This window comes from Ctenopharyngodon idella, chromosome 6, assembly GCF_019924925.1.
Source record: "Ctenopharyngodon idella isolate HZGC_01 chromosome 6, HZGC01, whole genome shotgun sequence".
NCBI classification, from domain to species: Eukaryota; Metazoa; Chordata; class Actinopteri; order Cypriniformes; family Xenocyprididae; genus Ctenopharyngodon; species Ctenopharyngodon idella.
In genome coordinates, this window is record NC_067225.1 from 23,974,241 (window position 1) to 23,996,892 (window position 22,652).

At 36.5% G+C, this 22,652-nt stretch overlaps 2 protein-coding genes across 3 annotated transcripts; both read right to left on the reverse strand.

Moving 5' to 3' along the window:
* Window positions 1-261: 261 nt before the first annotated feature.
* On the reverse strand, window positions 262-8,484 carry c1galt1lb (core 1 synthase, glycoprotein-N-acetylgalactosamine 3-beta-galactosyltransferase 1, like b). The gene is made up of 4 exons (XM_051896628.1): window positions 7,520-8,484; window positions 6,509-6,766; window positions 4,376-5,040; window positions 262-3,021 (listed from the first exon to the last, which is right to left on the reverse strand). The coding sequence occupies exons 2-4, from the start codon at window positions 6,726-6,728 to the stop codon at window positions 2,764-2,766; spliced, it is 1,143 nt and encodes a 380-aa protein (XP_051752588.1). The 5' UTR covers window positions 6,729-6,766; window positions 7,520-8,484; the 3' UTR covers window positions 262-2,763.
* Window positions 8,485-9,832: 1,348 nt separating this feature from the next.
* os9 (OS9 endoplasmic reticulum lectin) lies at window positions 9,833-22,123 on the reverse strand. 2 transcript variants are annotated; one of them, XM_051896626.1, is made up of 15 exons: window positions 21,922-22,123; window positions 20,966-21,142; window positions 20,648-20,711; window positions 20,015-20,091; window positions 19,221-19,319; window positions 18,739-18,940; window positions 17,597-17,758; window positions 15,995-16,104; window positions 15,818-15,860; window positions 15,579-15,670; window positions 15,117-15,374; window positions 14,791-15,025; window positions 13,508-13,708; window positions 12,589-12,698; window positions 9,833-10,261 (listed from the first exon to the last, which is right to left on the reverse strand). In XM_051896626.1, the coding sequence occupies exons 1-15, from the start codon at window positions 22,069-22,071 to the stop codon at window positions 10,124-10,126; spliced, it is 2,118 nt and encodes a 705-aa protein (XP_051752586.1). In that variant the 5' UTR covers window positions 22,072-22,123; the 3' UTR covers window positions 9,833-10,123. The 2 variants fall into 2 exon arrangements, with proteins under 2 accessions (XP_051752586.1, XP_051752587.1); XM_051896627.1 differs by lacking the exon at window positions 13,508-13,708.
* Between the last annotated feature and the right edge of the window lie 529 nt (window positions 22,124-22,652).

Sequence of the window (22,652 nt, forward strand, 5' to 3'; positions counted from 1 at the left end):
TTCTTACATCGAACCCCTATACAGTTTCCAAGTAATCTCAAATCAGAAAAAGGATATCTTGTTTCAAAGAATGACAACAATCCTGTGTTGATTGGACAGATACAGGAAGACTGAAGAATATATGAGCCACACACTGTAAATGTTCTTGCTTATACCTTATTAATTTTAACATATGCTTACTTAAAGTGCTGTAAAATATAACCATTCTCAAATATTTTATTTCTTTATTTATTCATAGAGAAATCTACACAAAAAACAGTGTACTGCAAAATAAGTCTTTATTTAATATGCTGGTTATTGTTCCTCATTGAATTATTCCTGTCACACATTTGCCTCACACACTCTTTTATAAATAAAAGATTGTTGTGAAAGAACTGTACAGGATTCCCTTTGAACATAAAAGACCCCACCGAAAAGGAAAGAAAAAACAAAAAAAACAGAAAAAACAAGAAAAACAAACAAAAAAAACATACTTTTAGATTAAAGACAAGGGCATGAAACGCATCAATTCAGAAATGCAAATTTGCTTTAACAAGATTGGAAAGTACATTTGCATTTTCCTGCTGGTTTTGATGTTAGCACTATGAATGGTTTTGATTCATTCATGACAAGTTGAGTTCCCTTATCGTTGTAACTATCGTTACAAGTGAGTGGTGCAAATTCGAGTGCTTTTCCTCTTTAAATCAACAGAACACCACAGAACACAGTAAACTTTTTTTTTTTTTTTTTTATCAGAGATTTTCCAGAATTCACACCATATTGAAGACTCACTGATAAATGAAGCTTGTTCATGTTTAGTCAAAACCCATAATCATTCCCCTAACAACTTCAAGATGTACCCAGAATTCCATTAAGTAGTAAAATAAGGATAATTTTACCAAGAATGTATATATGCTTGTTTGATCAATTCACTTAAAAACCATTCAGTTCTACAAATGCAAAAGTGATGTTGTGCTGGAAGTGGTCAAAAAGCAACAGTGATTTGTATTAAAATAAAACTCATTTCCACTTCAAATAAGTTTATTCATTCAAATAAACTTTATTTGAAATCCTTCATAATTGTGGCAGTTTAAGTTACTAAGCAGTGCACAGTCAAAATGTTTGCCAGTGCAGTAAAGACTCTTTATTACTGTCTTCTGCCTGCAACCTCTGCTTTAACTCTCAGCTTTATCTCAAATCCTACCATTCCTGAATAGAAAGTCAATGTGAATAACATACACTTTTAGTGTGCATTATTTTAAAATGAACATTTATCAACACCAGCACATTTAAAGGCATAGTTCAAAAAATAATAATAAAAATCTGTCATCATTTACTCAGCCTGATGTCTTTCCAAACATGTATTACTTGTGGAACAAAAAAGAAGATACTTTGAAGAATATTTTTGTCCATAATGGACTTAAAAATATTTAAAAAATTCAAAATATCTTCTTTTGTTTCACAGAAGAAAGGAAGTCAAACAGATTTGGAGCAACATGAGAGCGAGAATTTTCATTTTTGGGTGAACTGTCTCTAAGTATAGCAAATACACACAAATAACTGAGAAATTGAGACATAAAACATACATCACGAGAAACAAGAATAATTTTCACTACTCTGGACAAGCGGCTGCATCAGTTGTAAAATCAGCATATTTAATTTCGCACACAGACTGCTGTAGTAGTTGCCACACTAGCGATGTGAAATGACACAAAACCAGACAATCCTAGATAAACAAAAACCTTCACAGTCATACTCCAGTCAATTAAATAAAGCATTATGTGGTCTGAAAAATCCAGTAATTCACCACCTGCATGCTTCACAGTGTGTGTTACAATACGCCACTCATCTACAAGACCAAAATTCCCACTAGCATGAAGAAAGTGTACTTAAGCAGTCTTATCTTCCTTTATTTCTTCCCTATAGGAACTATTGGGCCAGCCAACAGGATCTTAATGCTGTAATAATCTGTATTCTGAACTTCAAGAGAAGGGTGTCAACTGAAGGAATACATCCTGGTTAATATTATATAGATGTAATCTTGAGGCAAAGTAGTGTGTACATATTCAAATTTGGCAAAGATACTGTAGATTGTGTGGAGAAAACAATGCTGGAGCTTGAATGTTTGCAAGCTATAAAAAAAGCTATACAATACAACCTGCTCTGCGTTTAAATATTGCCTAACCTCAATACAAACACAGTGCGGGGACATATGGAAATGCATGATTTCTCTGGATCAGAGCAGAGGCACTAATTCAAGGGAATGAGCAAATGAAAGGAAAATCAAGGCCCCTTTTTCTTATGGAATTGCGGTTAAATCATACATGGTGGTGTGCTTATGATTACACAGTGCAGAGCAAACACACAATTCATATTTTTATATATGTATATAAAAAACACACAAACGAATGCTAAATATAACGAATGCAGAGGCAGCCTTTCTTACCCCATGCTACTGCACTGTTAAGGCAGGCTCACACACTAAATGAATCACATCCCAAGAACCATAAACATGTCTTAACCTTAATTTCATACAATTCTGCACTGTCACATATATTTAAACATTCACATCCAAATGCATTATTAAAAGAAACACCCTCTCAAACTGTACCAGTTCATTAAATCACACAAACATGTCATGCACACATTTCTGTGGCACAATATAGGATACATTTAAAGACCATTACCCAAACAAAAAGGTAAAGCCATCCCAAAACGAGTTCTTTTGGAAGAAGATTTTAAATGTTTTTTTGTTTGTTTTTTTAAATCTTATGCAAAAAGCTGCTATGAATTTTCATTAAGTTCAGGGGATTGTTTTTCTCCTTCCTGTGCTTCTACCTCCAGCTTTTGCTCCGAGTCTCCGGTTTCCACTTTGTCTGGGACTGGGGCATTGAAGTCTTGTATGACTTTGGGTTCATGGGCCTGATAGCGGTATTGGTAGCCAAAGGCACGCAAGTGGTAAGTGTAGTATTCCAGCAGGTACATGTGTGACGCATCCACATAGTGGAAAGAAACAGCCAGGTCTGAGCAACACTGTGGACCCTGAGAGAGACAGAGAGAAAGAATTATGTGAATGAATATATAAATATTCATTTATTTATTTTGCTGTGAAACACAAATGATAATGCACTGATCACTCTTTCGGGCAGTTCTAATGAATGGGGACTGCAGCTTTCGATACGATTGAAAAGCACCATAAAAATACTTTAAAAGTGGTCCAGACAATAACAAATCAGATTGATTCAGTTTTGACTCAAAGATACAGTTTAAAATCACAATCATGCATTTAGCAGATGCTTTTATTCAAATTGACTAATAATAGAAGTTGCAGCATTTACCTGCCAACTGCACTGGAAGATTTTTAGTGAATAAAGTCAGTTCTCAGAATATAGATCAAATGGACCACTTTTATGGTGCTTTTGCATCCTTTTTTAAGCTAGAATACGCTCCCTATTCATTGTAATGGAATGGAGCCCATTTAAGAGCCCATATTACGCAAATAATCTCCTTTTGTGTTCAATGGGAAAAGAAAAAAATGAAATTAGTTTGGAATGACATCAGTACAAGTAAACAATGAAAATTTTTTTCTTTTGTATTCCACAGAAGAAGAAAAATAATTTGGAACAACATTGGGGTTAGTTAAATAATGGCAGAGCTTTCTTTATTTATTTTTTTTTAACTATTAGTTATGAGCTAGTCTTTTCTTCTGTTTTATATCATCAATAGTGCTTAAAGTAAAATGTTGCCAGCGTAGATGTACTCAATAGACTTTGAACTGTGCCAAAACAAACTCATGCTCACTTGGGCAATTGACATGGGGATTTGAAGAGCGTATAGTCAGTGTTCTTGTGCGTCATTCATTTGAACAGGATGTATGTAAAGGTTGATAATCACACCCCCAGGGTGCGTTAAATGCCAATGTTGACAGACTGAAGACTGATTTTTTTCACCTTTGCTTCCCTGTCTACATAGACAACTTAATGGAAACTTCATAAGAGACTGATCTGAAACACAATTTTTTTCCGTATTGTGCCATACATCTAAGATAAACAGATTATCGGAAAAAAATGTAGGGTGGAATCTTGGTTATATCCATCAGTTGTAGATTGGATGGAGGCAGATCTGAATGCAAACTTGCAGTCGATTGTAAGAAAGGGGCAGGGTTTAAGTGGACTAAATGATTCGAGAAGTCTGGCATACATCACCATCTGTCATTTCTATGATAATCCAAGCAACAACAACAACAACAACAAACAAAAAAAAAAAATGATGATGATGATGATGCTGCTGCTGCTAATTGGAGCATGTGATGCTGTATAGGTAGGCAGTTAGCAAGGCTTTGAACAAGAACATATTTAGAAACTCAGTGTTGAGTTTTCACTCAATTCAGACTCACCTGCACAATGGGGTAATAACAGTAGTTCCAATACCAGAAAGTCTTGGGGAATGTGCCAGTGAGATGGGACTCGGGTACGAAAGGATGGAATGTCTCTCTTTGCATGGTGTCTCGGGAGTCTCCTGCCACAACGCCTACCTTCTCTAAACACTGACCTATAGCTAAGTCCTCCACTGAGGTAGTGTGAGTGCACACTTTGGTGCGAAATCCCTCCACAAACCTCTTCAGAGCCTCTTTGCTGAGCACGTAGCCAGCGCCGCCACTCATGTAGCCCTGTTTTACGTACGGCTTAAATCGCCGGCCAAAATACACAGGGTCCTCTGGAGAGTAGCTGCCCAGAATCCAGCGCAGGTTGTCGACGATCACATAAGTGTCGTCATCCGCTTTGAGGAACCAGTCTGCCTCATCCCCGTGCTTCTCCAAGACATAGTGGAAAGCACGAATCGTTTTCCAGTACAGCTGATCCCGACCTTCCTTGGTGTTTAGGCCAACCGTTGGAAAATCGGGGTCATCCACAGAGCTTACGAAGACCACAATGTTGCAGTGGCGACTCCATGTGGCTTTTACGTGTCGAGCTTTTTTCTCGAGGTTATTAGGGCCAGTCATAACCCAACACAGAATGCGTACACGCTTATAGAGAGCATCAGCCAGTTTGCCATCCTCACCTACAAGAGAGTCAAAGATTACTCAGAAAAATACATGAAACTGATGAAAATCAAATTCTACAAAGTAGACAAGAATTTTTTGAATGTGCATGTATAGAGAATTATTTTTAATGATACTAAAAATTCATTTGTCAAACTGCAGCTCAACTGTACATGCTGAATAAAATGTGAATAAATGTGAATAAATAACCTAAATTATATCTGTTCACCATATAAATTGTGTCTCTTCAGAAGACATATGGATTACGTTGTTTACACTGTTTTTATGAACTTTATGAAGTGTCAAAATTTTTCATTGAGTTGACTTTCAATGGAGGAAAAGAAATCTTGCAGGTTTCTTTAAAAATACCAATTGTATTTTTCGAGGATGAACAAAAGTCATCAACAACAAGGGTGAGGCAGTTTTTAGGTGAACTAACCATTTTAAAATGAACTAGTCAAAGCAAAAGGGTTTTTAAAATGTTGATAAACATTGAAGAAATTGTTTTATATAAAGCATAGAATATCATCATCTACTTAGATTGTCAACTACTCATGCATAAAATTCAGCATATGGCACTAAACAGTTTATTGGGATAGTTCAGTGATAACCAGCAGGCGATAAGACATTTTGGTAAACTTTTAACAAGGACAAAACATTAGACGCAAGCCCAAAATCAGAGCAAAGTCCATCTCTCTAGGGAGAAAACACAAATATGCCAAAAAAAACTTGGCATACAAACAACTGACTTAAAGCTCAAATGGAACAGGTAGCTCAATGGTAACATCAGGGCGAGAGGTTATGTCCACAAATCATATCAATAAAAGAGTGTAATAAGCTTTAGTACTGCGTACATCATCTGGCTCTACCAGTCTAACACACCCCTTCTGGGAATGCTTTCACTATGTTATTACAATGACTGACAGATTACTAAAATAAAATAAATCACTAAAATATTTACTAAAATTACTAAAATCTTTGTGGATAATAAAATATGACAAATAACTTTTTTTTTTTAATTGGAATGACTGCCAGTAACAAGCTAGGGATCCATTTCCATATTCTGGTTTGAGACAATGCAAAACAAGTTAAACCGCTTGTACAGGTAAAATGAGAGAGCACAAGCAATGTCATTTGTTCAGTGCCATTTAAGCTATTCCAGTAAGATACACACAATCGCCTTATATGCTTAGAGGGAAAAATGAAGATGTAAATAAGATTTAAAATTACTGTGTCACCTCAAGGTGTTCCAAACCTGTTGCCAATCTACAATGACTTTCTACTGTTCACATTCATTGAATCTTTTTTGCATATAAGTCAACAAACCATGAGTGAGGCTGACATTCTGCCTGTCATCTTCTTTTAATTTTCACATACAAAAATCATACAGGTTTGGATTGTTTCTGAGCGAATGATCTGTGATTTGCTCATTATAAGAGCCTTGTTTTTATTTGCAACATCTCCATTAGTTTCTACAGTGTAATTTACCTGTATGGTGCGGATGATTGAGGTTGAAGAGAGCCGACCTCTCCTTTTTCCAGTTCTTGTTTTCTTCTTCTATCATCTGCAGTAAGCTTTTGTCGTGGGCCTCGGGCTCACGAGACCCCAAGTTTCGCTTGAACCCAACTTGACTCAGGAGCAGGTACAGGCTGCACGTGCCCACCAGAAAGCCCACGTAGAACGCGTAGCGCGCACCGAGAGCTTTCATGACGAGCTCTATATGTAGAGACTCTCACCTTAGTGTGACTATTTAGAACACAAACAGAGACACAATGAAGACTAACTACAGAAGGCAGAGGACGGCGCATTTATCACACTTATCATCTGGTTATGTTTAAAAAAAAAAAAAAAATCATATTTCATAAAATAAAACGGAAGATAGGCGCGTGTACAGTCCGCGTGACAGCAGCTTCCTGACTGATATGACAAAAAACGAAGCGATAGAGCGGCATATGTCGTCATACCAGGATACTAATGACAGCTGAGTAATGACCCATTCTACTGAATTCAAACTATTTATATAAGAAAATTACTACAAGTGTACACAGCACTATCATGCGTAAAATAATTACTGTCTATCAATCAATCAGTCAATTTGTCTTGGCAAATTTATTTATTTTAGTCACTGAAATGAACATAGGGCTTGTTTAGTAGCATAGTAGTCGTCAACGAGGGGCCCTTAGCAAACTTACAAGGGGCCACAAGACAACACATTAAGTTATATTAAAATAAACTTAATAGCTGTTAAAAATTAAGTCGTAATACAACATGTGAACTGACATATATTCAACTGTTGCTTTTGTTATTACTGAAGAACTTACAACTTCGGTAATCAAGAAATTAATTCAAGCGTCAACCTATTGACACTTTTTTGTTTCTGATCATAAAAAAAAGTTTCAAAACATTGTAGCTTTGTCATGATTACAGCAGGAGTACCACAGGAAATATCTTAGCCTACATGCGGAATAATAAGTTTAGGAAACACTGTCACAATCTTACCAGACAGCTGATTTCCTCCATACCAGAAGTGAAAAAAACAGCAAGATTCGGCTCCGAGGCCATTTCGGTCCAAGTCACAGAGCTAGCATGACAGTAAAGCTATGGTTTTCAACTTAAATCCAAGAAATTTGACAGCCTAACCAGGTACATCGGATCCAAAATCATGTCCTAGTTATTTTCTGCCCCATGCAAATTTGGGTTGATAGATAATATTACGCTTTACTTGAAGCTAAGTAGCAACGTGCTTCCTATCTTCCTATGTTAACTGAATGTTCACTAAGTAAAGCCGAGAGGTGTGGGGGCGGTTCAATTCCGTATTAGCCAGCCTCTTTAAGAGCTACTCCCTGTCAGTCTTTGTTTTGTGGACAGTGACACACACTCATCCCACTAAATTGTGTCGCTTTTATTTAAAAAAAAAAAAAAAAAAAAACTACATCTTTTCGACTACACCATTCTAGAAAAGTAAACGCTTGATCAACTGCGAACTGTGAACTGTTCGCGTCACAACTAATGCAGGACATACGGAAGCGCATTTGATTGGATGGATCACCTGTCGATCTTCGGCTAAACGATTATGTCATTTGAACGGAGGGTTATGATTGGGCCACATGTACCCAATTGCGGAACACGTTTCAGCAAGAGAAGGCACAGAATAAAAAGAATCACGCCAAGAAGAAAACTAGTATAAAAGAAGATTCTTGTTTTACAACTACGCATAGCATAGCCGGTGTCGTAACAGAGGGAAGGGTCGAGAGGTGTCAAGTTGCATAAGTAATTTTAATACCCCAAAACTTATATTTGTTTTTTAATTAAGTAAATTCTAACTTATAATTTGAAAGGTGTCAGTAATGTGGGTCTGTATTTTTAAGTTAAGTTAAATGCCACGTTATACTTCATTTTATAATATTATAAAACTATTTAGCCTACGTCGTATTATTTATTTTATATTTATATCCGTATACTATCAGGCATTTTCCTGATAAAACTGACAATAAAATTGTGAACAGAATGAAACAGGGTTTTTGTCTCCATCTCAGAAGACGTTGATTTGTTAGATGTGACAAAAAACTAGTAAATTAAATGTGAGAACTTTAACGCTATTAAACAATTTAGACATATGAATTAATTATTGAATATATTTATAGTAGACCACATTATGTCGTACATGGCATTGTTTAATTATCCTCCCACTAGTATGTGCAATGAATGCATTTTCAACAGGTTGCTGAGATTAAACGTTTCCTCAGTAGTACAAAATATACAGTTGTCCATTTCTTGGTGAAGTCTGAAAACCTAAAGCTGCTGTAAGCGATTTTTCTAAGCCACTAAAAATGTCTTAACATTCCTTGCAAGGTCCCGTTGTTTGAACAAACAAGTAGCCGCGCCGCAAATGTATGAAATTACAGAGATCCGCCACTAGGTTCTCTGATTGTTTCGCACGCGCGGGCCGCGGTTTTTCATTCATTCAGCTCATTGCCCAACATTGGGACTGCCACAGAGAGACCATGTGATGTCTCAGGATATAAATATTTCAGGTATTGGTATCTGTCAGATACTAACAGAAACGATTAATTGCTTACAGCAGCTTTAACCACTGACATTCCCTCACAAAAACTGTGCTTAAGAAATTAGAAACTGTCTTCTTATCAACAAACAAATCAAATGCTGTAGCAACATTATTTACAATCGACCAAACTATGATGATCATTCGAAGCATTTACAACAAAAAGAGCCCTTATCTGTAGGGGACATGGAAGCAGCGGCTAAATGCAGAAGATTCCCAATGTTTGGCAATAGTTTTTGTTCAATTCCTAAACTAAGTCTGAACCTTATAAATGTAAGACATAAATCCTTTGAAGGCTGGTTGTAGAATAACAGACTTGTCAAAAACATTAATTAAGACTAAACTGAAGCTGTACGCTGAATATTTTGCTTCGTGCGTGGCTAGGATTTGTTAAAGAAACTAGCTGAAGGTTTTTTCCAAAAAGTCAATGGGAAAAATGTGGAAGGACATTGAAAATAACTGTTTCAATTTGTTCAACTTGCATTACGGTGATTCTGCATCAAGCTCCATATTGCACATATCAATCATCAACAGCATTTCTTGTATCCAGATTTTCTTGACATTCAAAAGCAGCCAAGTGAAACAAAGTCGCTGTTTGTCCAGTGATGACAACATGTTGGTCCAGACTGCCTTTTCAAAATAAACTTTGACATGAATACTAACTGATGTTTTGTCTGAATGTGTGAGAGGGGCAAGGTCTGTTTTACAGACTGTCACACACAGACATAAAGTGCAACACAACTGAAATGTGAAGTATATTTGTATATTTAAAAAAAAAAAAAAAAAAAAAAAAAAAAAAATCCCAAACTGAAAACAGGCAAGATACAGTATAAACAACTTACAGATGCTCATACAGGATAATCAGAATTCACGGCCGTGGACTGAACCCTTTACAGGGCTCAAATGACTTAAACAGTCTGAGAGAGCAGTTTGGTTGCCATGCACACTCTAAAGTGACAACCAGGTAGCAAAGTTCGGAGTTCAGAGAAAGATGGCTGTCCTCCTTCACTTTATCTGTGCTTAAGAGAAGAGGAAATAGCTCAAAAGTCTGTTTCATCAGAATCACTGTTTCCTGTGGACTGGCTCTCATCCTGTTTTTCTCCCCAGACAAATTTGTAGTTATTCTCCAACTCTTGCTGTCTCTTCTGCTCTTTATATACCTCCTCTGTACCTCCCGTCTGCACACAAAGAGAGTAAACATCAATTATTTACCTGGTGAATCAGTGTCAGAAACAAGGGATGAAAAAGCCAACTTGCACTGAAATGTGTAAGGGGAATTTATATTAAAGGGGTCACATCAACATTTTCTTAATTATTTACACTCATAACGATAATAACGATTTTTGTATCTAAAACAGTCATAATGTACTTGCCATCCTGTTTCTGACCCTTATAATTTTGTGCTGATTAGCCTCTAATGGCCTTCCAATATTAACTGTACTTGTGAACTAAGGGTTTGCTGTTGAGTCCAACATAACTTTTTTTAACTTATTACACTGTTCACGAAACAATCCTTGCTGAAATGTGCTGTTCAGAACGAAATGATCAATTTCTGTATTTTTTTTAGAGGAGTCACGAACTGCATTTTTTAAAAAACATTTTATATATTTCCTGTGTTGCACTTATAATGTTAGTATAATTTTTACATCAATAATTGTCATTACTTAAAAATAAAAGGCCATTTTCTTACTGATTTTAGCCCTCTGATCTGAACGCTCTGTTGGATGCGGTGTGTTTGCTGTGAGACTTCAATGTAAACGCCCACTGCTATGATTGGCTAACATCTTTGAATATGAAGTATTACATTTGGAACTCTCTTAAAATCTTTTACTGTGTTTTTACTATTACAGCTGTCGAGATTAACTAATAGTAAAAATTGTTGATTATAGCATTATATTTAGATCTACTCCTGTGGCAGAAAGACTGCAGCAATGAGCACTGTAGCCGATGACAGACATGTCTGTTGAGTGCATGAATGCAGTGATCTTGTCATTGCAACTTGATTTCTGCATCCTCATGAATAATTTCATCATAACTAATAGTGCAAACACACTCAGAAGTTCAGATGTCTGTCGCTGATAACCTCACTCTGTGTGATTGACAGCTCTAGCTATTATAAAGGAAGGGTTCCTTGATTGCTTTACGTTTAGTCACTGGCTTGATTTACTGACACATAAACAACAATAAACGTTTTTGAGACAAAGAACACCTGACTGTACATGAATCATTAAATATCAGAAATCACTGATCACAGATTAGGCATTAGAACTAACACAGTTACTTATGTTGTGGCATTGCTGTCGGCTCCATATCTTACAGTAAAAGTCTTAAGGTGATGAAACATGCGGCAACTTTTTGAGCAATGTTGCCGAACGATGTTGCTTGGGCACTTTCCCATTGAGAATGGGCAACAAATTTCGATACTTTAGATCGAAATCGGTTGCCCATTCTTAATGGGAAAGTGTCCAAGCAACATTGCTCAGCAACATTGCTCAAAAAGTTGCCCCATGTATCATCACCTTTACAGAAAGTCTGCGCCGAAAATGCGACTGATTTACCAAAGAATCCACAGTGAAATGTACTTAACAAACAAATAATGCTCTACTGAGACATTCACATAGTTGAAAATAAATAACCACTTTTCTAGCATTAGGATCCTTTGGAAGGAAATGTAGTTTTTAGTCCAGTGATTCTGTATCTCTCCTTCTCATCTCACTAATGTGCCAGTGGGTGGGGCCAAAGATGCGATGATGTAGAAGTAGGCTTTGATCTGATTATGTAGAGGCGGTCTTTCAACGCACAATGTGACAAAATCCGAATTTTCGGAGCTCGGTTTCAATAAAAGCTGTTTTTGGACTATCAAGGAAGTTTTGAGTTCTGAAACTTAAGGTAAACTTTTTGAGCAATGTTGCCGGGCAGTGTTGGCGAGCGATGATGCTTGGGCACCTTCCCATTGAGAACAAAAAAAGTACCAGATACAAATTTGTTGCCCATTCACAATGGGAAAGTGCCCAAGGATCATCGCTCAGCGACTTTGCCTGGCAACATTGCACAAAAAGTTGCTCCATGTATCATCAACTTTACAGGATGTTTTTATAGTACAATGACCTCTTACATATCAAAAGATCAAGGAAAATTTGATTGACCCCTTTAATTATTTGGATTCAGGAAATATGAAGAGCCGCAGGTGCTACACACAGCTAGGAATAGCACAAGGTTCAACCAACTTTCCCACATTTTCCTCTTATTAGTTGTTAAAGTGCGGTCACACTACTGTGATATTCAGTCATTTAAATAGGAATCTGCACAATAAGTTTTGCTTGAGAAAAAATTCCCTGAATTCGCCACACTGACCAACAGAAATCTGCATGGTTTGAAAGTGACTTCTGTGCTTCATGCACTGCTACACTATGAACCTTATGTTCTCTTTAACTTGTGACTAGATAGAAAACTTGAAGGTGTTGCTTTTTACATGCTGCTTGTATAGTAGTGTACAGATTCATACCAGAAGATTGATGAGAAGCTCTCTAAATGATTTTGTATCCTCCTCAGTGAGCCACTGGTCTCCCGCTTCCTCTGCTGTTTTACGGGTTAAAATCTTCACCTCAATCTTTCCTGAAAAACAGGCCCAAAATCCTTAGTCGTTATCGACATACCTTAATCTAAACAATTATCCTGTTATACACAAACAGAAACAAAATGACTATTTTTCATTCCCATGCGCACACAGTTGATAGAAGAAATAAGTAGTGATAGAAATGATGCATGCAGAGATGGTAATGAAGGCTGTGGGATGTGGGAAGGACAAATGAAGTGCTTTCATATTCCTAACTCTACACATTTAGGCTGAACATCTTCTCCAAAACCAGAAAACTGGAGCAATAGCCACCACCCTGTACTGGCAAAACTGAGTGCACGCTAAACCTGTAATGTTGTTTTCTTTCAAAGCCTTTCTTAAGGCAGAAAAAGACCTCCTTGAATTTCTCTACAGCCACGCAAAAGCTAGCATCAAGGGAAAAACAAAATCACTGGCATCTATGAAGATCATGAAGTTTAGAAGTGTCTTAATCTTGAATAGAGTCAAAGAGAAGACAATCAGACAAAAGTTGATTATTTGAGGGAATAAACAAGTTACTGAAAAAAAACCTTCCCTGTTCTAGTTTGTACTATTCTTATCAATATCTGAATCTTTGTATTACTAGCACTCCTCATGTTAATTGCCTCTAAGATGAATCGTTTCTTGTATTCCTCATTTGTAAGTCGCTTTTCTAAATGAATAAATGTAAATGTACTCAGAGCAAAGACCAGGCAGAAGAATAGTTCAAGATTTCAGAATGAAAGATAAAGTCTTCGCTCCACTCACACAGACACACACAGGGAAATAAGAATACTTTAGATGTGTGTGTTAGTGTGTTCCGGCCTACCTTCGGCCTTGATGCCGGCTCTCTCTAGCTGCTCTTTGACCACTTCCTGAATCTGCTGCCACTGGGGGTCGCCCTCGCCCAGTTCCTTCACCTTCACACCCCCCTCATCATCATCATCGTTGCCTCCTGCAGCCACACCTCCGCCCACCTTATACTTAGTCACCCTGACTTTTACCTGCTCGCCACTGCTGCCCGCTTGGGCTTGGGTGATGAGAGACAAAGGGAAGGGGAGGTTACCGCGGATACAGCGGAAAATTCCCCTCCCCATTTCATTTCTTATTATAGTCTCTCTCGAACAACATCAATGGCCAAGTTAGAGTTGCACAACAGTATGACACGGGGTAGTATTAGTGTTAGTGGTGACAATGATTTCATCATGAATATAAAATATACAGTGGCCCCAAAAATATTTGGACCATTGTTGGTTGAAAATAAGTTAACAGATATATGCTACCGTTCAAAAGGTTGGGATGTCAAAAGTGACAGTAAAAACATTATAATGTTACAAAAGATTTCTGTTTCAAATAGATGCTGTTCTTTTGAATTTCTATTTATCAAATAATCCTAAATTTTTTTTTTTACTAAAATATAATATATATAAATAAATAAATATAAATAAAATATAATATTACTATTATTATTAATACATGTTTTCACACTGATAATAATGTTTCACGAGCACCAAATCAACATATTATAATGATTTCTGAAGGATCATGTGACACTCGACTGGAGTAATGATGTTGAAAATGTAACTTTGCATCACAGAAATAAATTACATTTTAAAATAGATTAAAATAGATATTAGTTACTTTAAATTGTAATAATATTTCACAATATTTTTACTGTATTTTAGATCAAGTAAATGCAGCCTTGAAGAGCATAAGATACTTCTTTCAAAAACAAAGAACATCTTACTGACCCTAAACTTTTGAACAGTGGTGAATCATTAAAAATTATTAAAATGATAAATATTTGCATCTAATAACTTAAGCAGTAAAAAGGTTAAGCAGTTAAATTAAAAGTGAAGTGAAAAGATCTAGCGTCATTCATTTGCTGATGACTATTTTTGGAGCCAGTGTATAATGCATATATATGCATCAGGCACACATTTATAGACATTATACTATACACGTATAGTATAATATGCTCATAAGCAGGTTATATGAAAGCCTGGGATGCAAAGGCGAAAGTTACAAGCAATTTATGAGTGGATGAGCCATCCATTCCACCATCTGTTCATTCATGCACCTGTTCACTCAGCATCCATTCTCTATATTTACCTGGTGTTTTGGGAACCAGGTTTGGGCTGTCAGGAGAAGGGCCTCCTTCTGTCTTGTGCGGCGAGTGTGTGCTTTTATGCATATCTGTATTTTTTTCTGATTCTGGTTCACTCTCATGTTCAGTCTTGTCTTCAAGACAGTCCAGAAGTTTCCCCAGTGTGTTCTCTAGAGTTTGCGTAGCCTGAGAGCGATCAAACTCACCCTTAAGACCTTCATTCTCTAACTCCTGCTGAGCCTGGGAGATAAGAAAGATGAAAAAGCGTATATTCACTGCCAAATCTTTTGGTTGATTTGTACTTACAGGCTGTAACAGTAATAACTCTTACTTCCTCTATGATGTTGTCGAACTCCTTCTGCATCTCTTCTTTTATCTCTTCTATCTTGGAGGAGGGAACGGACAGATCTGCCATCTCATCCTCAAACTCCTGCAGCAATCTTTCATCCTCATCCCCTTCCTCTACCTCCACCTCCACCTCCACCTCCTGTCCTGCTGTCTTCTCCTTTCTTTTCTCTTCCTCCTCCTCCTCCTCTTCTCTGTTCTGAGATGATTGTTGGCTCTCTTTTTCTAGCTCGGCTTTCCTGTTCTGAAAATAGAGCGGCGAAGTTAGAGAAGGCTTTTAACTTGACACAGTGACTTAGAAACACTTTATGGCAGAAAATTTTGAAAAACTACAAGACATTTAATGCCATGGGCAGGATTTTTCACATTTTTTGCCAAACAAGAGCAGTTATTGGGCAAATGGCTAGATGTTGGCTGAAAGTCTGTGTCCAGATTCAAACATACTCACCTTCTGGTTGCTCTCTCTGAGGTGTTGTACAAACTTCATGAGGTCTGCAGGGTCTGTGATGATTTTAAAATTAAACTTTTCCTCCCCAAATACTGAACAGAAAGAGAAAGATGACCACAGAGAAAGTGACAAAGGTGCATAGCTTTAATTTAAGGACAACTTGATTGATGCTATAATTTTTTTTTGTTCAACACAAATGACTTAAAACAAGGTCTATTTAAACTGAATAATTGTCTTACTGTCATTTTCGTGTAATTGGCTGTCCTGAGGCTCCTGAGGGGTCTGTAAAACAGTTTTAAAACATGGTAATGATCAGTGACCCCTAAAAAAGGTTCTTTAAACAGGTGTAAAAAAGTGTATATGGTTCACAACAGGATCGAGTATAGAGTGAAGAGGTGCTTTAAATAAGGCTGTACCTCTGAGTCAGGTGTGCTTGACTCTGTGCTTGCTGGTTTGGTCACTCCCTCCCAGAAGTCCTTGTCCTCTGGCTCTTCACTCACTGAGTCCCCTTCAGCTACTTCAGCCTCTGTTAACACAAACATGTACACAGAGATGTCATACTCTTTGAATGCTGCACAGAAGCTGCTAATGAAACAAAAGGGAGAAAGCTAAAAAAAAAAAAAAAAAAAAAAAAAAAAAAGAGAGAACGGAAAAAAAATCAAGACTGAAAAAGACATATCTGGAGGAAAGATACAAACTAAATATACACTAAATGCACAAACAAGCATACATCAGCCGTTTTATTAAAAGATGAGGATTTGAAAATGAACATTGTAATATGCCACGTACACTGTAAAGTTTCAGAAGTGACAACCGCATTCAAATGCAGGAGTAAAACCCCTAAATTATCGTTCTGTGTGTGTATGGAACATGACTCACTCCCAAAATTGCGATGATTGAAAACAAGGTAACCATAGAAGTTCTGGCATCTTGCGTGTTTGGAATGTGCACCAAAGACTTATGTTCTGCAATTTTAACTAAACGAGTTTTAGTTAAAAAAAACGAGTTTACCGAGGTGTCATGTTTTATTTCTGTTTGTAAGGCTGCGTCGCAGAACATGCACTTGAAGTGTTGCCATGTCCACTTATTAAATGTTTTTGAGCTTGTTGTTTGGTTTTGGTTCATAAAGCAATCATGTTTATGGGGATATTACAGTGGGCAGATGTGGGTAACAACATTCTTATTTGGCAGTTGGATTTATCACGGTTTATTATGGGCTTGTTCTTGTTTGCTGTTTTTTCTAGCAAGATCTGGCAACACGAATGAGTCACACCAAATCTGATTTTTCCTCAAATTAGATCTTTTCAGGCAGGCTGTCGCACTATTAGTGATCAAATAAGATTTGTGTCCAGACATAACCACTGTATCTGCATTGGTTGCTTTGGTAACGACAGAGGCGTACCCATGTTTCTGACGAGGCTTTCAAAATTAATGCAGATAAAATGGAGGTGCATCATATCTCGCTCTCTAAATAAGCGCCCTGTCGAGTCGCAGTGCAACAATCCTCTGTCACACAAGAAAAACTCAGCGTCGGATAAGACTGGTATATATTGTGATGCTCTGTGCTGTAGCCATGACAAGGTGCAGCAAGGGGTGCTGTGTTTCCATCACCAGTTTTGACGTTATCGTTGTGTGTCGCGTTAAGAGTGATGCAAAAGACAATTTGAGCAGCCAGAGTGTCCAGACAGACGCATCTGTAAAAATCTGATTTGAATCGCATTTCAAACCACCTCCAAATGTGGTTTCATGTGTTTTTTGTTTTTTTTTTGCTGTCCAGACCTTCACAAATCCAATCTGGATATGCAAAAAATCTGATTTTTGCTGGCAGTCTGAACATAGCCTAAGATACTGAAAGCACATGGCATCACGTCTCACTGCCTCAATGTCATATTTACACAGTGCCACCCAGTGCATTGAGTTGTAACTGCATGATTTATAAAATTAATAGGTACTGTGGTTAAAAGGGCGTTGTGGATGATCAAAGTCAAATTAGCCTGAATTAGTGCCTTGATGCTAACCTTTGGTTTCTGACTCTGAAACTGGAGGCTCATCTGAATGGATGGCAGGGTCCTCATCTGTTTTGTCATCCTGCAATCCTCTGTTCTTGTCATCTTTGGATAGAATTTCATCCAGGTTCTTAAGCTCCTCCGAGATCTGCTCCACTTTACGTTTGGTGTCAGCTAAGTACAGAGAATGAAGAAGAGAGAGTGATACAAAGAGAGATGTCTATGTGCTAAAAATAATGCATCAATTAGAGAACAGAGAATGATTAAATCTAGGCTGATTGCATCTCTGGATATCTCATCTAACAGGACATCACTTGTGCACTAGGGACATTTTCCATGAATAGTGTAATGAGTGATAAGACAAATTCAAGTCGTCAAAATCAGACTACATCCAATGTCTGATTAATCATCTGAAGAATTCCTTTTACCTGACTGCTTTCCATGTAAGCAAGACTAAGCCAATTGCCACAATGTTCCTCTACAGCAATATGAAATGGTGAAACTGGCAACTGTTATAATGAACTGAGTTACAGTAGGCTGGGCTTTACCTGCTCTCATAGCAATCCAAATCCTGTTATTGTAATCATGTAGGCCCCCAAGGTGTAATTAACAAATTATATAGGTCATCTCTCTTAGGTATAAAACTGCTGTGCTGGATCTATTGAGGGATATATCTTAAAAAATATCTATCTCAGTATGATTTATACTTCTCCTGATTTACATTTCAAAGTTTATTTTGATATTTAAAAGGTGTTTTTGTTCCAACCATTACTAAACAGTAAAAGTATTCAAATAGATTAAAAATGCAAGAAGCACAGTACAGTCAAAATCTTATCAATGAATGTTTTTCCTGAAATAACATACATAAAAATTATATGGAATATTTTATAAATTAAAAGAAATGTTTAATCATTTTCATTTATATGCAATAATGTAACAATAAACATTCTGATTATGTTATGAAAACATCTTAACGTCTCATAGTTGTGCAGCACAACAAGGAAGGATTGTGACACACTCTTGACGGCCAAATAAATTATTTAAATCAATAAGCAAATCAATATTATTGCAACATTCACATTATGTCTATGACAAGGCCCTGATAGAGGTTATAAAAAAAAAAAAAAAAAAAAAACAGAACCTCTAGTACTTACAGACTTGAGCCTTGACATAGTCCATATACTGCTGGGCACTGAGAGCAGGTTGGCACACAATGCCTTGCGGCTTGGCAGTGGAAGGTGGCCGCAGGAGGGGATGCTGGCAGGTACGAGAGGTGTGTACTGTCAAGACGTAGCGGCAGGACTGAGGTTCATCTACCCGTGCAATATAGTCACTAGAGCCCTCCTCACATACAAGCTGTTTAAAAAAAACATGTTGTGAAATATTGTTACACTTTAAAAAAATTTTTTTTGATCAATTTAATTCACCATTTCTGAATAAAAGTAATTTTACACACCTCAAACAATGTATACTCTAGTATTAAGATTAGTCTTAATTGAAAGACTAGTCAAAACAGTTAATTAGCATCCACATATATTGTGTTTTCAGACTGACTTCAATAGTGAACTTTCTTAATACATTTTTCTCTATGGCCTGGAAATAGAAGGTGGCACTTTGTGTGTGTGTGCAGTCTTACTCTGACTTCCGTCTCTCTGGGATTGCCATTCAAGTCACATTTAGAGCCATTGACATATGACTGACTATGATACCTCTTCAGTTTATGCTGCTTAGATGCCTAAAAAGAGAAAACATATCAGCAAATCTAAATAAATAAATAAAATATATTATTTTTTTATCCATATACAGTCAAACCAAAATTTATTCAGACACCTTGAACATTTTATTCATTAATTCAGTTTAATTACTATAGTTTAAAAAAATGGTAATAAAATATGACAAGATCTCAGAGTTAAACTGTGTCAGAAAAAAATGAATCTTAATTATGTCAGATAACACTTCAACAAAACATGGTCAGGTCAAAGTGTCTGAATAATTTTTGGTTCCAAATTTTTATCTGTTTTACTGGTAGTCCACTGTATGAAGAATTTTTGGGTATATTATGTCACAGTTTACTTTATTTTGCTATCCTCACTTACATAAATGAACTAGTGTCCTGTATCCACTAGTAAAAATATATCAAAAATATCAAAAATGTCTGAATAATTTTTGGTTTGACTGTATATCTCAATTACAGAAATACTATATATATATATATATGATAACTACAACTGCATTTTCAGAGATGTGAGTTAGTTCATAATATTGCTCCCAGTATTGCTAATATTAATTATCAGCTATAAATGGAAAATAATTACTGGTAGTATCGGAATTCCTAATTCCTCCAATTTCTGACACTTTCAAAAGATGAATAACATGAAACAAGTAAAAAAAAAAAGTAAACAAATTAAGCACATTAGCCTTTGGCCTTACCTTGGCAGTTTCATTGGTCCAGTCGAACTCTGAATCATAATATCCCAAAAAGAGCACATCTCCCTTGATCTCTGAATCTATAATCACAAATGTGGTTGCATATATTGTATAAATATAATGAAAATGAAAAGTTTAAATACACATTATAGACTACACATTATCCTGAAAGCCTTAAAGGGATAGTTCACACAAAAAAATTAATTCTGTCATCATTTACTCACCCTCAAGTTGTTGATGGACCTCATTGACTTCTATAGCTTTTTAATTATTTTTTTTTTTTTTTTATATATATATACTGTGGAAGTCAATGGGGCCCATCAACTGTTTGGTTTCCCATATTCTTCAAAATATCTTTTGTGTTCAGCACAATAATAATTTTATACAGGTTTGGAACAACTTGAGTGGTGAGTAAACAATGACAGAATTTATTTTGGGGTGAACTATCCCTTTAAATCCTAGGAAAAAATCACCCAGGCTCTCTGTCGAAAAGCCCTAAAATCCCTTTTTTTTCTCCATTAAAAATAATAAGGCTATACCAGGCAGTACACACATTTTATTCAATTTAATTAGACATTGTAAAACATAACTTAGACATAATTTTTTAATAAAGATAGCTGACATGATTTAACATACCTTCTAAGTGATATTGCCTGATGTGCTGGCCATAGCAGAACTCATAAGTCCACCAGTCTTTGGTCTATAAACAGAACAAAATAAATAAGTTTCAAGTCACAGTGATATGTTCTGTAGTTTTTATTGTTTGCTATTTATGTAAAAAAGACTATAGCAAATGGCAATAATTTATTCATTATTTACACAAACATGGACACTACAAAGGTGCTTTTTTCTAAATAACTATTAGCGATAGTCACTTATATCTAGATCAGTGTCAGTGGATGCTTTTATTCAGTGTGTAAGTCACTGTGACATAGAATTGGAGGCCATGTCAACCTTAATCAGGCATGGTGCAGTCTGCATGGGCTTGAGGAGGTCAGGGACTCCTGGGCCACTGTAACCCTGCATGTCAGGCTCTGATACCGGGTCCTGATGAAAACGCACTGCCTGAGCTGGCAAACGACACTCATACAGCTGCTTGTATTTGTTAGAGACCAACATCACATCTTCCATCTAAAAACAGGAACAGAAAGAAGATGACAGAAAGAGAGAAAAGGAATTAGAAAAGGAGAACCAGGGAGAGGTGTGAACACAGTTTACACTACATTTCTACCATAATGATTTCCACTGAAATTCATATAGTTATAATTATGCTAATTCTAAAGCAGGGGTTTTCAATCGTTTAAATGCCACGGACCCTTAAATATTATCTTCCTCATGCGAGGGACCCCCCTATCTTAAAATATGAAAGGCATCTATATAGTTTACTACATAAAGACCCAATTTATTTAGTTTCTATTAAGTTACATTATTACTTTTTTCTACTCATAGTACTGTATTTATTATTCATTTAATTTTTGTTTTTTCATTTATTTGCTAATTCACTTATTTATTTACTTAGATATTTAATCTAATTATTTAATTACTTTTTTATTTTAAAATAATTGATTATTTATTTATTTTCACCTTATTTTTATGACTATTCTGTAAACATTTACACAGTCCCCCCCATCACTCCCTTACGGCCCCCACGGGGTCCCGGACTACAGTCCCTGGAAACCCCTGATCCACATCATACCTGTGGAGGCACAGTCTAACAACCTCCTGTCACATAGATAATTCCCCACTCGTTACTTAACCAGCTTTACTATTCTGTATTGGACTAGTAGATACTTAATAGAAACCCCTATTACATAGGCTTTAATGTCTGATACATCAAGCTATGCACAAAAAAAAACAGCTGTCTGTAGCAAATAAGCAGCTAGCTGCATCCCTGACCAAAACAATCTTACCTGTCCCATAATAACAGGATCGGGCAGAATCTGTATTCCATATTTCATTTCATTTAATTCTTCTAAATTCAAAAAAGCAAAAACGGACAGGAGACATGTTAAGAAAAAAAGATATAATCCTCTTAACCACTTAATCAAGGAGGAAGCCATAGTTCTCTCATATCGCAAACTAGCGTTGTCAAATGATTTGTTATTTGGTGCATGTCAATATGCGCCAAGGAACGTGGATTGGACAACGTTGTTGAAAACTGACACACGATTGGTTATTAACAACGTCAGTCATGTTTAGAACGTGTGTTCATTGGATCACATGCGGTAATAGACACCCACCAGCCACGAAATTGGCTTCTATTGGACCCGCCGAGTAAATGCAAATCAATGTAATGTTAAGATTCGGACTCATGAGGTCGCTGTGGAGCATGTGAGAACGCACAGTCGCACAAAGTACGTCGTTTTTAGTTCTCTCTCTCATTTTTGTCATTATAGGAATCAAAGCATTCTCTGTGAGTAAAAAAATAAATAGCCATTATATTTAAGATAAAAAGTATCTTTTTGTGATAACAGAGATCTGTTCAGACAGATGTGTTTACTTGTAGTTGATGACTACGAGATAGCTACTAATCAGTATCTAATCTATATTGAGGCTTCTTCATTTAGAAAGAAAACATTTGCATCATGTCCTGTTTGCTGAAACACCTGACGTACATGAATTCTCTAGCACAATTTCAAAC

What these genes read in the sequence shown, in the direction of transcription:
- c1galt1lb (XM_051896628.1), bottom strand. Translation starts at nt 6,728, where the DNA reads ATGAAAGCTCTCGGTGCGCGCTACGCGTTCTACGTGGGCTTTCTGGTG. An exon ending in CAATCATCCGCACCATACAG is followed by an intron (nt 5,041 to 6,508) that starts GTAAATTACACT and finishes ACTCTCTTGTAG; the next exon opens with GTGAGGATGGCAAACTGGCT. An exon ending in GTTATTACCCCATTGTGCAG is followed by an intron (nt 3,022 to 4,375) that starts GTGAGTCTGAAT and finishes TGTCTCTCTCAG; the next exon opens with GGTCCACAGTGTTGCTCAGA.
- os9 (XM_051896626.1), bottom strand. Translation starts at nt 22,071, where the DNA reads ATGGCTTCCTCCTTGATTAAGTGGTTAAGAGGATTATATCTTTTTTTC. An exon ending in CTATGTCAAGGCTCAAGTCT is followed by an intron (nt 17,759 to 18,738) that starts GTAAGTACTAGA and finishes CTCTGTACTTAG; the next exon opens with CTGACACCAAACGTAAAGTG. An exon ending in AGCTTCTCATCAATCTTCTG is followed by an intron (nt 10,262 to 12,588) that starts GTATGAATCTGT and finishes CTTTGTGTGCAG; the next exon opens with ACGGGAGGTACAGAGGAGGT.